Genomic DNA, 16,820 nt, shown 5'->3' on the forward strand with positions numbered 1-16,820 from the left:
AAATTCATCCAGTGAAAATACGATCTCGTTATAATATGAGTCACGAGTTAATTTTCCGCCATATAAAATTATATATATATATATATATATATACGCGTTACAAATTCGGATGAAATTAATATAGATTTCGCTCAATTACAACAATATATACGTATACATATATAGTACATGTCTCTTTACTTTCGGGAATACAGAAAACAATTTCTAACAATACACAGCATCATACCTCAATGTATGAGACGTATTTATAGTATTCATATACATGCTACAAAAGATTAGAACCCTGCGTCAAGTGTGACTGAGATGAAAATAAAAAAAATAAAACCGAAAAAAAAAAAAACTTGAAAATTCCAACACACCGTAGCTCAGAAAGGGGGAAAAAAATCTACATCCGATAACGCAATTTGTATGTTGCCAAGTATGTTTCGTTGACGGGGATGCATTCCGAGCAGCATAACGCCGGATTTGCGGGGATTCCCGAGTGTCAGTGGCGCCACTATCGCGAGTAACGCGTTTAATTCGATATCCCGAGAACGGGTCGTTTCACAAAAAGAAAAGAAAAATAAATAAATAAAAAAACACCGTAGAGATCTTTCCTCTTTTAAATTAAATTTTCTTACTTTTTTTTTTATTGGAAACATTTTCTTCTTTCCAGCATCAATATCATTCAGCGTTATTTCCGTTGAAATGCGCAAACTTTCCCCGTTTTCGAATGTAGACTGATTGGCCTATTCATTGGACTGATACGTTGAGATGATTATGAAAATGTTGTAAACTGAATGCAAAATAGTTAGTAGACACATACGTCTATGTGAAATTTTGATTTCTTCTGTGTACTAACTAAGCCAAGAAAGAAAAAAAAAACACTTTTATCAGATAGTTGACTATTTATTTCAACGATTTCAACGATTACCATCAACCAAAAAAACTTCAAGACTTAATAATAATCAACGTGAAGAAATACGGAAAAGCAAACTTTATAAGCAACAAATGAAGATTTTAGTTATTATTCGATGTGTACAGAATCAAAATTTATCCGTTTAAATATAAACTAAAAACAGAAAAAAAAAAATAATATATATATATATATTATTTTATTTTTTCTGTTTTTAGTTATAATATATATATATATATATTAATAATAATTTTATTCTTTTTTTTCTCTCTCTTTTGACCTGCGTAATCGAATTCCCGCCAAGGGACAAAGGCGATCCTGCTTGCTGCAGTGTTTTGAAAGCTGTATAGATACGATACAAGTATATACGCGTCATCTTAAAACGTTGCAGTCGAGTTCGCTGTTTGTCGGTTGCTAACTAAGGTCGACGATCGGCCGAAGGCGAGGGAACCGTAATTGCCGAATTTAGTGAGGGCGCCGCTGAAACGGACGGACGGCAGTCCGTCGGCATTCAATTCGCATTAAATCCTGTCACAAGTTCGACGATCTCTTTTTTTAACCAGCAGTAATTTATGCCAATTCGACTGACTTTTCACAACCTCATACATATATATGTATACCTATAGGTACCAATACGAAGGGTTGGCCGTTCGTCAGTTTCTTTGCATGCATCAGATTTCTGGATTACAAAAGATTTCACAGAACTTCAAAGGATTTAAGAAGATTTTTTTGTCATTTCAAAGATTTCACAGGATTTTACTGGGACTTCATCACATTTTCTTTTTTAATAATTTACACCAGAATTCACGGGTAGTTATCGGTTTGATTCTTTTCCATTTCATGCCGTTTTCTCAGACCCTTTATTTACAGTTTCAGATTTTTAAGAGATACAGTATTTTATTTCGTTTCTACTTTTTTTTTTTTTGTTTCCCTATCTGTACAACTAATTCCGAGGAACTGTATTTTCGAATTTCATTGCACGAACAATTTTTGTGATATTTTTCTAATACCTGGACACAATGAAAATAATTCCGTTCTCTTTTCATTCGATTCTAAATTTAATTTCTCTGTTCCAAGCAAGTCAACCAATATATATATATATATACCTATATTGCAATGACCGGCCTTCAAATACATATAAGTACAGTAACTATGAATAATCGCGTTAATTGATAGCAATTATTAATAACATATTTCACGTTCGTTCCCTTTGTTCGCACTTGACGCGTCATTACGCAAACGGAAGGAGCAATTCTCCGTACATAATCATTGCAACGCAAGTTAAACGTGTGTGCCTACGTGCTTGTCCGATATGCAAGTTTATAATAACTAATAATATTGTACAAATTCGAAATTCGAGAAATCGAGAAGTTCCGGTATCGAAATAACTGTTCTCAACTGTTCCATCGCTTAAATGATACCAAAATTGCGTTATTTTATTATATTTCACAACTTTCAATGTTGTTATATTTTTAACTTGAACACATTTTTCAGATAATATAGACTCATAAAATCCGAACAATTATAATAACACTAAAAAAAAAAAAAAAACATTTCGAAAAGCAATACTTTGTTTACAAACTTTGCGCGATGATAATCATTGCTAAACTCTTCACATAGATGACGACGTCTAAAATCAAACAATTTCCAGGTAAAATATCAATCGGCAATAAACAGAATAAAAATTTCACATAAACTAAAGACGGCGATGCTTCAAGAATGTTGGGCTTGACACGAAATTATGACTATCACATTTTCTCCCACACAAGAACACCGATAGGCAGAGTTTATTTATTTACGAGATTGAAGTTGGTAACGTTACTTCAACAATGCACGTTTAGAAGAATCGTTTTTTTGCAGCCTTAAGATTATCTAAAATTCAGTTAGTAAATTATAAAAAAAAAAAAAAAATGATGGGAATTGCATATAGATAATCGATATACGAATAAGAAACCGCAAAGTTTCTTCTCATTGGGAACCATATGACGTAGAAGAATCAATTCCAAGCCCATCAAGGTTGGATTTTAATTTCCAATTTCAACAAACAACTCCAATTGGCCGGTGATTATAAAATTTGTCAACACCGCCTCTGGGTCTCAGCGATAAAGTCTGATTACAGCAGGTAAATTCCGAGAGTGTTACAACGGTATAAGATATAGATAAGTACGAGTAAATTATTAAAAGTACGAGAAGGCTGGGACGTTATACGAAAGAAACGAAAATAAAACAAAAAAAAACAAAAGCCAAGTGAATGAGGTAAACACTTGAAAATGACAAAAATATATCATAATACCTTTGGCCCATGCTTCCCACTCCTGTTTTCCAGTTAGCTTGAACATTTTTGCAAAATGATCTCTGATTATATTTCACTTTTCCTCGTTCTTCTCTCTTCTATTTTCCCGACACGCGTAGTTTACAATCGCATCTGTAGACTAATGGCACACATCCGTCTTCTTCACATCCACAACGCGTGATGTTTATCATCAATATCGCGTATTCCAAACCCACGTAAGTAAGTACGCGCAATAACTCAATCGGCATCTGCGGTATGATAAGGTGTGCGTAACGGGAAAAACGTCGCTGATTGCTCGTCGATTCATCGATGATGGTAACGGCGGCGGCGGCGGCGGCGGCGGTTTGTTTGTACATCACCGTAAATTTAGCATCATCGAATTAAAAGAGTAGCAGCGCAGCCCCTCCTTCAAATATCTGCGAGAATCCGGCGCTGCGCACATCACTTTTTTATACATATGCCCGTGTAAATACATATATATATATATAAAGAATAAAAAATACGTCCGGTAGCAACAAGAATTATTTCCTCCTCCTCCTCCTCCTCTATACGCGCGTGAAATATCTACATAATAACAAAAGTTTGCACACCGTAGCGGCGGGATTGATTAACAACAAATTATTCATGGTTTTCGGGTGCAGTCGGGTCGAAAAGTGTTGCAACAAAAGTATGATAAAAAAAAATGATAATCTACGGATACAGCTACTCGGAAAAACCAACGTGATCATAATACCAATTTTTTCAAACATCTCATTTTATTTCTACATCAATTATTAATCTAAGATCGTCAGATTTTAGATTTCCCAGAAGGGTATAAAAAAATGTACGTCGTTCCAAAACCTAAGTTCATCGTCATCTGTAAATTGTAACAACTGTTTTGTACCGATTGTGTTTTGTCGCGAATTCATGAGCTTGCGAAAAAAAAAATAATGTATTCATATAGAATAATTCTGCGCAGATAATTCATTTATAAATAAAATGAGCAAGTATATAATATAATTAAAATCGGACTGTCGGTAGATTTTTCCGGTGAAAAATAGTAGAATAAACATGACTTCTCGGAAGTCTCGTCTACATTTAAAAATAAGATTTAACATCACAAGCTTTCCGTTTTAGTTCTAGTGTTTTTAAAACCTATGTATATATATAACCACATTTATCTTTCGAATAATTTTTACCCGTGTATTCTCGTTCCATAGATCCCTAAAACGCGCGTACAATACAAGGTACGTTAATATAGCATCGTGAAGTTTCGCACTTAATTGTCACCGACTAAATATACCGTAGTAGAAAGAAAGGATAAACCAGTTTCCGGTTGGCGATTGGAGGATCTAAGGAGAATGACCCCCCCCTTGCGGTCAGAATTATTACTTTCACCTCTGAACTCGCTCACGATCAGTAAGTGTAAAAACAAATCGTTCCGACCCCCGAGGGCTGCGTATATAGCATCGCACGTCGCGTCGTCTGCGCTGTTCGACTCGCAGTGAAGCAGCAGCGACAAACTACTAACTCGAGCGCATTTGACCCTCGATAAATTAACCACAATTACGCTGAGGCGCGGCGAGTCGCGGTCCGTTCCCCGTTCCCCGTTCCCCGTTCCAAGTAGCCCCCGCCGATAATACACGGACCACAATACGTATACCGACGGTCCGTTTCCCGTTCCCCATTCCGCGTTTTCCGTTCCCAGCAGCCCCCGCCGATAATACACAGACTATAATACGTATAACGTTGGTCCGTTTCCCGTTCCGCGTTCTTCGTTCCCAGCAGCCCCCGCTGACCACAATGCGTCCATATACCGGTCCGATTCCCGTTCCCCGTTTCTAGCAGCCCCCGGCAATAATAATACGCGAACCCCGATTGTGATGTGGTTCGCTAGGTGGGTACATACGGGTTATTATTGCAATATATAGCGTCGATGCGCAGCGTCCGCTCGTCGCTCTCGGCACTCGGTGCTACACTGGAGGAGTTTGACTAACGACGGGCAGCGATCGCAGCTAACAATAAACGGAGGCGGAGAGATGACGACGACAGTTATCAGCAGTCCGATCATCGGCGCTGGCCGGCTCTGTCGGTTGATCGCGAGGACGACGTGTGTTCTACAATCGCACCCTGTCACATGACAGTTTTATAGGATATCTCATTGTCGGGGACTTCGGACCTCTCGAAGTTACGTGCAGAATACGACATACATGAATGCTGCCGTATGTGTAGTACGGAATCCTGACGATGGCTGACGACAAGGACAATGCGAATCGCATCAAATGATTTATAGATCGCATAAATCCGGGGTTATTTTTTCTCTGCATCCAATCTTGAAAATTGAATGAAGATTGCCAATTCGTTGTTGATTTAATGGTACACAATACATATCAAGAAGACAGAAAATATTCTAATCAATAACCCACTGTTTATCAATTGTTTTTCTCCATTTTTCAGCAATCTGAATATAAACTTCTTAATGAATTTTCAGTCTCAAACCTTCGGTCGTCAAATTTTTCGGCAAAAGTCTCTGATTGAAATTGATAAACATGTATTGTATACAAAAAAAAAAAAAAAAAAAAATGCGAGTTTCCCTAACGCGGTAAATTTGCTATGCATGTAGCAGGCTACACCGAGTCAAGTTGTGGAAGAAAAAAAAATGAATATCTCATACCGAAAAAGAAGTAAAAATGTCGAAGTATTCAGAGTTATACTTATGGTCAGGAGTTTTTTCATACATACCCGATGGGCATGCATGCGGCCCCCGTATTAGTTATAAGTTATACCGATCGTGCTCGAAAGGAACGAGAGACACGTGCAGTGGCGACAGCAGACAGGTGGTAGGTATTATATACTGTATATATGTATACATAATACATACATACATACGTAAATACAGTGAGAATTACACATTACATACAGCGTCGTATCGTCGAGCCTCACTAACGACTTGATACGTGACACGAACCTTTTTTCCACAGACTTCCTTCCTTCCTGTCCAGGCCTCGGAGTTCACTTGGTGTGTACATACCATATATGTATTATAGTGTAATATGCGCGTATAAGGAAGCCCGCAAAAAATACGGTACAGAAAGCTTTATCGTCTTGCTAAATCTATTTTTCCTCAACCTATGCTTCTTAACTATAAGGGTATAATTTTATTATCGAGTTTCAAGGTTTTAATTTCCGGTTAGACTGTTTTTCTGGTTTTTTTTCCTCCTTAAATAAATGTGCATAATTATGCATCACGGTGTCCGCAAATATTTGGGAAAAAAATTCCACAACATTTTCAGTTTTACCAGGACCTAAAACCTAAATTGTTCAGCTTACTAGCTCTATATTCGGTTAAAACTCAATTCGAATTGAGGAGAAATATAAAATAAAAAAAAAAGTCAGTTTGAGCCAATTTGTTTTCTCGATGACAAATTCATTACTTTCACAGTAGCGCAACAGCAAAATTTCCAAAAAATCAAATCACCACACTTGAAAGCGGCGTTCTTTTGATCATTATATAATTCTTTACTTGATATCTTACAATTAAATTGTAACTGGGGGTGATTCAAAATGAATCGAGTAGAATACGAGAAAAAAAAAGAAAGAAAAAAAACCTGAATATATACATACGTTTTATCGTTATAAATTTTTTTATTCACCCGCGCATGAGACCTTTTCTAATAAAACAACACTTTCATACAATCGTTTAATGTTCCGTAGGAGAGAGACTGAGAGAGAGGAAAGAAGGAAGAAGGAAGATTGCTGCGAATGTAGGACGCGCGCGGACACGATGCGATAAGGAAAAACGGTATTTACACACACGAAGATCACCGAGGAAATAGTGAGATGATAAAAAATGCAGAGCTTCCTCTTTTTATTTGTTTACACGCATCGAGTGGTTATTACGCATGTCGCGTGTTTGCATGTATTATAAGTACATGTGACTTATACACTATTTTTTCAACACCACCGCGCCGATATATATATATGTACATATATAGTGCATTCGCATCACGACCCGCGTATACGCAATCTGGACTCTATTAGATAGGAAACGTGCAGCTAACAACAAGTACCTATACCCAAAGCATTGATGTTTTACCGCAGCGTCGCGACGCCTCCACAGAGGTCAGGATGTATCATTTGTGTAATAGTTACGATGCCGCGTCGCATTTCAATCAAATTTTTATTCTACACTATGGCTCCACGCATCGAATCCCGTTTCATCGTAAATCGTCTGCACTCCATTAGATATATTTAAAAATGGAAGCATAATTTTTTGCCGAATAATAATGATGATGATGATAATAATAATAATAACATGGTTAAAATGAGGAAATGATTTAAAAAAAAAAAACAACAAATTAACACACAGCAAGGAAATTATTTTCCGGTATAACTTGCATAACCGAGAATTTAGTTTTAAATCGGTGGAAGAAAGAAATGGACGTTTTGCAGGAGGAAAAGACAGTTACTGACGAATTTATACATTACTAAAGTTTTCTTGCAACAAACTATACTATATATCAGAGTTTAGAAAGGGTTGGGGCAGGTCAGGTTACCCAAGGTTAACACAACTGTGCCGCGTATATTTGACTGCTAATTGCTCCACAGAATTTCATGTATATATACATATATGTATAAAGGCGAGGGTCATTGTTTGTTACTGTTCGTATATTACGATTGCAGTGAGATAGAACTGAGGGTGCATGGCGTTAATAAAGTTGCGTACATGAAATTAAGAGCGTTCGCAGCCTGTTCGTTTAGCAAATTAATGATAACCACATTAAACGTAAATTACTATTTTTTTTTTTTTGCTTTCCACTAAACAAACAGGAAATAATTATTTCCCCACTAGCGGTGAAAAAGGAGGTCAAATTTTGCAACGAAATTTTGGACAATTCGTTTAAAGGAATTGTAAATAAATGAATTTGTTAACGTTACACAAAATTACATGAATAATGGACGGGGGGGGGGGGGGGGGGGTCGAAATTTTGGAAATCTGAACCGTCGTGTTTATGACCATTCGAAGCTTTGTTGTTTCGTAAAAGTTTGACTTCAAGTTTCGCCGCCAAATAATTCGGAATTAGGCGCTTTAGGAGCTTTTCAAATTCGGAACTCAAACCTCGTCCCGAAAAATTGTTTCGAAGAATTTCTTAACCCCCTAATACGCATAACGCATACCTACAATGGGGGGTATACGAAATGCTTTTTCTCCTCTCCAACCATTGTTCGCCGCGTTTATTTCTTCTACAAATGCACATTGCGTTCTGCCCAAATATGCGGAGGTCCAAAAATGGGCCGTCCAAGCGATGTGTGTTTATCTTATCACCGCATAATTCAACGCGAGAAATTTTTTATTAATCGTCGAGTCCATTCCAGGCGACATGCCAGGCTTGGTCTTCTTTATGCTCCTCGAGGCTGAAGTTAGTAGTAGATAACGTTAACGTATAACGAAGCGTCAGATGAAAAAATCAGTATCAAGTAATTTCCAAATGACTTTTAAGGAGTTGACTTTTCAATCCTACATGTGCGAAGTAACCATTTTTCCTAAACATGCATCTCGTTACTGTAACGATTGGAACTGCAATTCGAACAACTGGTCGAACTAAATATATGTATATAGGTAGATACTCGACGTGAAAAGATTCGATTTTTTATCATTTTTTTTCGGACTATTCGCGTGATCTCTTCAGTCTCGGTACGTATTGCTCACAGTGGTTATATATTCGTTATTTATAATACGTATGTACATACTTTCGTTCGTAGAATTACTCACGGTCAGTCATCGCCATATATCCACTTGACGCATATTTTAGTTTTCTTTTTTGATATCAAAGTTTTGTGTAAAAATATCGTGTCAGACAGCAGACGATACTATTTATTCGTCTAAAGTTACACATACAGAACATTATCAAGTACATTGACTGTCGTACAGGACTGATACTAAAATCGACAATTGACTTATCAAAAGGCGTGTGAATCGTGGTTAATTAATAAAATATTGCCCCATTTATTGCAACTAGATGCTCCACAACCAACTCGTATGAAATAAATCCAAAAAACTTTATGTAAAAGCAAATTACTCGTATAAATCTTTCTTAAAATTTCTATTTAAAAGAGAGTTGAAATATGTGGGCAAAACATAACAACAAACACATCACGGCTTCTAGTAACGGATTACTGAAGTGTGTCTCTCCTAGTATAAGCGCAAACGATGCGATTAGAAACACAATGCGCATGGGAAACGTCTGAGGATGAAAATACGTTTGTAAAATTGTCACACATTCGATATTCGGAACGAGAGAAATATAAATCATCCGTATAGAAACTGAAGACACCATAAAAATGAAAGATACATAGAAAGAAAAAGAAGATACTTCCTCCTCAGCGCCATGATGAATTCAAATAATAATCAAATAGAAACGCGCAATAGTTCGAAACACAAAACCGTATAACCGTGTAAATATTCAATTATAACAAAAATGCACAAAGTACACAATAACAAATACAATTCCAAACATGGGAACCCAGACGGGCGTTTTCATCGTAATACGAACATGAATGTATGTGTGTGTGTAAAATCGGTACCTGGAAATACGTCTTTCGTGTCAGGACTGTAGGGATGAATCCATCCGTTCCTTTGCTGAATGATACACTGAAACATGTTGCCTTATAGCTTCACTTGGTGTTTATTACATGTATAGAACGTATCTTTGGCGGTCTTTGTCTCTCCGCGTAGCACAAATACCAAGTAATTCCTTTTCTATTTCTCACGCTCTCTCTTCTGTAATTCCTTTCCCCGTTTTTTTCTCTCCTCGTTCTTTTTCCCTTTCAATATAACATATACACCCAAACACCCAGCGATGTTTAAACGGGAGAAAATATATGTCTTCGACAATAATAAATCATATAAAATACATGAAAACAATCTAGCAAGTAAATGACACAAATCCGTAAACACTTAGATTAAAATATTCGTTGCACTTATAACTGCACCATCATCACGTAAAGAGCTGCACCCACCGCATAACTCAAAACTCACCGCACCCTCTTTACCTTCCCTTTATGTCTTTCTAAGTGTATATAAATCTATCAATTCGTCGCACGTGTTACGTTTGCACGCACGACACGTACACGTTGTCAAATCGGAAGCACACACTAGTCACATCATAATCGCGGATGTATAACGGAACGAATCATCGCGGTTGTCTCGGAGCCGCAGAATTCGGCTGATCAGCATGTAAGACGAGAGACGAGACGGACGACGCGTAGCTTCTGACACATCGTCACTCTGTGTGCGTGTGTTCGTAAATGCGTGGTGTTTGTGTGTGTGTATGTACGGCTTGCCTCTCTTCTCTCTACACCTTCCGCGCTCCAGGATCGGAGGGTGATTGGGTCTGAAACCGCCCCATCGTGTCTCTTCCTCTCTTTCCTCCTCCTCCTCCACTTCTCCCCCACCCTCCTCTTCCGCTTCCCACCCTACTTCTCTCGTCGTCGTTCCGCTCTGCCTCTGCCTCTGCCTCTGCCTCTCCTCTCCTCTCCTCTCGCCCCTCTCGGCGTTTGCCCCGACTCTTTTCTTCTCTTCTCTTCTCTTTTCTTCTCTTCTCTTCTCCCACTCTCTGTAGGTACGTGCATGTGTGCGTATAAAATGTATTATACTACTGCTCTGGTCCAGGTGTAATGTAATAATCGTACAATGATTGCATAATGTAAAATCCAGATATATACATATGGCTAATCGTTACCATCTGCAAAGTCTCATAATGTCCGCGATTGCTTGTAAACACGAAGAAGATCGATTCGTCCTGGTGAAAGATTCGATTTGATATCATACAGGCATGTGTCGACGTATATTATGCACTTTTGCATCCTGCTCCTTTCGAGTTAGCAACTGCGATTGCGTCTCTGCGGAGGAATCTATCTATCCATCCATCCATCCATCCATACATCCGTCCATCTCTCTCTTTTCATCCAAGACGCAGCAGCGGCACCACGCAATGGGGTGAGGCTGAAGGGTGAAAAGTAGGGATGGAGTTTCACTCGGTGGACGGGATCGAACTGGAGGCTGGGATCCCGGTCGCCAGGCAACCGGATTTTCCCTCTTCCTTCACCCCCTCTCCGCGGTCGTCCTTCTTCGGCTTGAGCGGAGACGGAGAGCGAGCTTCTTCGCGTCCCCCGCACCACCCCCCGCGAGGCCATATCATCTGTACGATGCTGCATTATAGAATGAAAACTGAACTATACTCTTGTAAAGAAAAATCCGGCGCCACACCGCGCCGGCATACAATAAACAACGATGCACATGCTAGTCTCTGCGCCGCTGCACGTATCGACGTCCCCGGACAGTAAATAGAAAAAAACGGCCCCCGTAGTTTTATGCTCTCGACACTCCATTTGGTCTCGAACCGAGCCGTAGGAGAGGGGAAAATGGAAGAAAAACAAAGAAGCATATTCTAGATACTAGACATAACATCTAACATCAATAACTATAACGAGTATAACGAGCACAACGCGTCCTGCGCTAGTGTTTCCCTCTACACAATATTACTTCTTTATCGGTTTCGGAGTCCCGTCTACTATAATCACCGCGCCGCATCGCCTTCTCTAAATTCTTCTTCCTCTATGGCGATGCGTGCGCGGGTGTTGCCCGAGGGGCGTCGGAGGAGGGTGAGAGGATATTTTTAGGTGGGGGGTAACGAGCGTCCATTGATTCGCCCGGCAAAACGCGAACGGAGCGGCGGAGAACGTGGCCGTGACTCTGACTTGCTCTGGCTCTGGCTCCCCAACCGAGTCTCATGACTGATGGGGGGGGGGGGGGGGGGGGGGGGGCTGCAGGGTGGTTGTAGGTGTGGATGATCACCGGTGTATGCAGGTACACTTGGCCGCAGTGATTCTGATATGGTCAATGATTTCACGACGAGTCGATTAAGTTGGCAATGCAGAATCAGCTTGCAGCGCCACCGTCGGCCGGCGACATAACATAACATAACCCATGACCGTCGAACCTAACCAAAAAATACAAAATTCTATACAGAGAGAAGAAAGAGAATAGATTTCATTCAAAACTGCAGGAAAAAAGAGACACATCAACGTTTTTGTAAAAAAAAAAAAAAAAGATACTCCTGTCAACTATACATATTCTAATATGAATGTAGCAGATTTTAATCTGCGTAAATTGGTTTTCACTGTTTCTAGAGTAAATTTGGCATTTTACGAAGCCTGTTTTACCAAAACCCTGACTGATGTGTCGCTCTTTTTCTGCACTTTTGATTGAAGTTTGCTCTTCTATATTCATTACATATGTTATGTTATGTTTACAAAGATTGAGGCTGTTCAGCGGGTAACCGACGGTGGCGCTGCTGGTTAATTCCGCATTGCCAACGTAACCGGCTAGTCGAAAAAATGAGACACGAGTTTCAGAATCATTGCGGCCTCGTGTACATTGTATGAAATAGTCAACGGATGCAGGAGCGCTGGCGGCGTCACGCGATCCGCACTTAATAATATACACCCGATACACGCTGCAGCTACCGCACCCCATATATCTGTCTATACGTATATTCACTCTTAACTCTTAAGCCAGAGCTCTTCGCGATCGCCTCATTGTCAGCTCTTGTCAAGAGTCAAGTTTGAGCAAGGAGGAGCCTTTCCGTTCTCGCCTCTCGTGTTGCCTAGTATTATATATACTTACAGGATCACTTCAACGAAATGCCAATGCACTTGGGATCTCGCCTTACTTCCGAATCGCCTGCCTGTCTGTATGTATGCTCCGGTTTTATGTTTCGCAAAATATACGTTGTACTTACAAACATGTGAATACGTCGTCGAATGGCAGAACGCGTTAGGCTATTATACGTTTGATTTATGATTATGTTCGATGCATTGCGTAAATCGTTCTTTCCGTCGGACTGTTGAAAAATCGTATTTGTATAAGGCGATCAAGTTTCACGTGTTTTTTCATGCTTCTTTTTCGTACACAAATTATCCGTTTCTACGACTGAGTACAGGAAAGTCCATTTTTCAGCCCAAGAAGTTAAAAGAGGTCTTTTCTGTATTGTGCGCATGCGCTGTCGCAAACAAATCATCTCACATTACGGGGTCCTAACCTCAATTTCGTGATACATGAAAAAACGCGTAACACGCCATATTCGTATTCAACTCATATTGCAAACTTACACTCGGCTCGAAAGGACCGAGTTTGCCGATGTTATCTTCGTTAACGTTCTGTATAACTAATACATAATTGTAGATTAGAATTTGCAGATGAAACTGCAAAGTACCGTGAAGAGAAAAGTGAAACTGACCGGATACGTGATAATATAAACATTGGATTTTCGTAGTAATTAAAAAATTTTAAATCATTGTTTTCGCATCATATACATATCTACACACTAACTACATATATGTATACTACATAGATATAATATACGTCTCACAGTTAACAGTCTCTGATTTATGAGAGACAAAGTTCCCATATACAAAACAAAAAAAAAAAAGAAAGAAATAAACAAGAATAAAAATTATAACGGTGAAAGGATACTTTAATATTTAATATTGAGAAATGTGAAAGTTTTAACAGTTCCACCCCTATATGCATGTATAATATACAAATATACAAAAGGTATATATATATGGGTATATACATGTAATGTGAAAGTGAAAGGGGGTTCGGTACGGCGTCAATTAACAAATGGAAATGATATATATATACACCATATACTGCACCCCATATACATGACACAGTTGTCACCTCGGTTGATGTTATAGGTATGCATGCAGCACGCCACTGACAAGTGTCGTCGTCCCGAAGCATTAGTTATATATTATATTTCATGCAGCATCATGATGTTGATATTGCACCAGTTAATAACGATGAGCGTGAGACCAAATTATTGTTTTTGATGTACGTCATAGTGTAATATGCGTATAGTTTGTAGGTCCTGGGTCCCACGGACTAGATTTGGACTTTGGAAGTGCTGCAGTACCTCCTTGTTGCACATTATATGTGCCTACGTCTACATATACTTATACCCATAATTCATATAATAGCTATAATGCATCTATTGACTTTCATATATTCATAGTTAACGTGTAAAACAGTGCTCGTTACCATTCCTTACTCAATATATCTATACATGTCTGTATAAGATATTTGATGTTTCTTCTCTGAATGTTCTTATCCTTTTTATCCGTCTAATTTTAACACACCGAAAAGAGATCGAAACGTTTTTACCTACAGATGTGGTTGAGGATATTCACGATTTTTCTATTTTTCTTTCCCCGGTTTATCATTTCTCGAATAAACACAACGTGTAGAATCTACACTACACTATAATACACGTGGCCCGGAACTATCTCGATGAATCACGATTAAAGTGATCTAAGATTCGGTTCACGGTATAATAACAGTTCCAGATATTTGTGGTAATCGCAGAATTTCAGTGTGCTGTAGAAATTTGTATGTATTATTATACTCCACTAATTATTTTTCACACGTAATGCCGTCGCGGATAAATGTATAGAAAATTCATTCAGTACCGTCAACTCCTCAATATCTACCTGTTGCGATTATTAAAACCTTTATACACAGTATGTGTCTGACTATTCTTGATGAACCTGCCGCCACTCAACTGGCGATTCAATCAGGGCTCCTCGTCGACAGCTCGAGTTGAAAGTTTTACAACCACAACCACCGCTGCCGCCGCCTTGTTAAACCAGGACGGCGTATTAAATTCTAATTTGGGAGAACGGCGAAGAGCGGCCGTGACTTTGACCCTGTGAGAATCCGCGAAAGGCAGTCGAGGGGAGGACGAAGGGGCCCTTGAGAGACACCCGAGGAGGGGTCAGGGTAGGTTGTGCCCTTGTGCGGGTTAGGGAAAATTCACACTTGCACACGTACAACATCTATAGGGTCTTATAACTCCTCTGGTAAAGACTGACGAAGCATGTTTTCCAGTAAAAAATCCGTAATAAACACGAGGACATTAAAAATAGAATATTTCCAGGCACAAGTAAAATTGAAGGACATTTCCAGGACCACTGGACAACACGCTAGGGCGACTATTGCGTGAGAATAATTTGTTTAAAAATAATTTTTGCGCGGTAGCTCAATGTGTAATAGGGTGTGTGGTGAATGGATACGTAAGGTTTGAAGTGCAGATAAAGTGCAGAGCTAAACTACTTTAAATACCACGACAAAAGTCAGAGCCGAGGGCACTGATCGTGGTGTATAAGTAGAGGCATACAACACTGGCTCGTCGCGACCGATAACCGGTTATACGCGTGTTCAATATTGTAGAATGTATAATGTAAATTATACACAAATATCAACGCGACGAGGCGAGATGCACAAGTTAACCTGGTTGTTAATTCATTGTACGAAACGTTGGATAAGTATGTCTAATTTTCCTATCTTATACCTTAAAACAATCTAACAATATGAATTATAAAGGACAAGTTAAAGCAAAACGAATTCGTATAGGAAGTCGGATGTCAAAAAAAAGTCTGGAAAAAAGTATCATTCCAGTTCTCAAGGATGGTCTAGTGTTTGGAAAATATAGATTATATAAATATCTGGTGCCCTTACGTGATTTCACCCGTAGAATCCGAACCTGCACGCATAATAAAAACAACCACGCTTGGTATCCGATAGAAGTATAGAGAGAGAGAGAGAGAGAGAGAGAGAGAGAGAGAGGCTCTCGTGAGCTGCAGCAGCACCACCGAAGACTTTTACACCAAAGATTAAATAAATGTGTCTATAATATACGTGTAATAAAGGTGAACATTCTCTGTCTGCATGCATGCCGTATAACACAAACACGCGACTTTAACACGCATTATTACACGTTACAAATTTACACGTACACGGGATACGTTACATGTGATAATCTACTGCAGCAATAATAATACTGTTACGACTCTACGTAACGTAACTCACCTTGCTGCACTCGTTCGTGTATAATCTACCTGCAATAGTCAAGTCATGCATACGTGCTGTACGGTATAACGTGTTACGTAGGACTTGTAACGAGATCAACAAAGTTGGAAAGAAAGTACACGACTCTTTCTGCGGGATCAAAGATCTCGAGGTTATTAATTATTGCTTTCTCTATAAAAAAGAAAAATATATACATATATATAGTGCACAAACTTTTTGCATGAATTTGGTGAAATAGAAAAATTCCTATTTCCATCGAGTCATAGGAAAATTGGTTTAAGGGCAACCGGACTTTCCTGTTTTATCTACAAGCTAACACTAAGTGAATCTCATTCCCAAATTTGAAAAATTGTACAGTTAGATTCATGTTCGCACCTGTTATAATTGTACGAAACAATTTTACGATCCATGAAAGTATGGCGGAAAAAAAGATTGTAAAATACGATTTACCGAAGTAGTACTCGACGCCCCGACATACATTAACGTCTGCATCATCATATCGTGTTTACTACACATCCGGTCAATTTACACTATAAACAGCGTCATAGCATCGAGTGATCGTCAAACGAAGGTGAAATTCCTCCCGCTGCAAGGATGCTGCATCCCGGGGTTCAGCGTCCGGTAGTTTCGTCGCTGAATGGGTGTCTACACACGTATGATACCTGAAACGCGTCGTAGAGTGCACAGACCGCTCATACCTAGGTGCACAGAGAGTGCTG

At 39.1% G+C, this 16,820-nt stretch overlaps 1 protein-coding gene across 3 annotated transcripts in view; it reads right to left on the reverse strand.

Annotated features, from left to right (window-relative positions):
* Nucleotides 1-16,820, reverse strand: part of LOC124414292 (SLIT-ROBO Rho GTPase-activating protein 1-like) — a 40,648-nt gene that overhangs the window by 20,415 nt on the left and 3,413 nt on the right. Inside the window, exon 1 of one of the 3 annotated variants that reach the window (XM_046895331.1) lies at nt 9,753-9,915. The exons of 1 other annotated variant lie outside the window; for it this stretch is intronic. In XM_046895331.1, the coding sequence (XP_046751287.1) occupies nt 9,753-9,828 (76 nt within the window). In that variant the 5' untranslated portion in view covers nt 9,829-9,915. Of the gene's footprint in view, nt 1-3,188; nt 3,611-9,752; nt 9,916-16,820 lie in introns of those variants that run through there. One more of the 3 variants, XM_046895332.1, reaches the window with a different exon arrangement.

The sequence above is a fragment of the Diprion similis genome, chromosome 2 (genome assembly GCF_021155765.1).
Source record: "Diprion similis isolate iyDipSimi1 chromosome 2, iyDipSimi1.1, whole genome shotgun sequence".
In the NCBI taxonomy this organism is placed as follows: domain Eukaryota; kingdom Metazoa; phylum Arthropoda; class Insecta; order Hymenoptera; family Diprionidae; genus Diprion; species Diprion similis.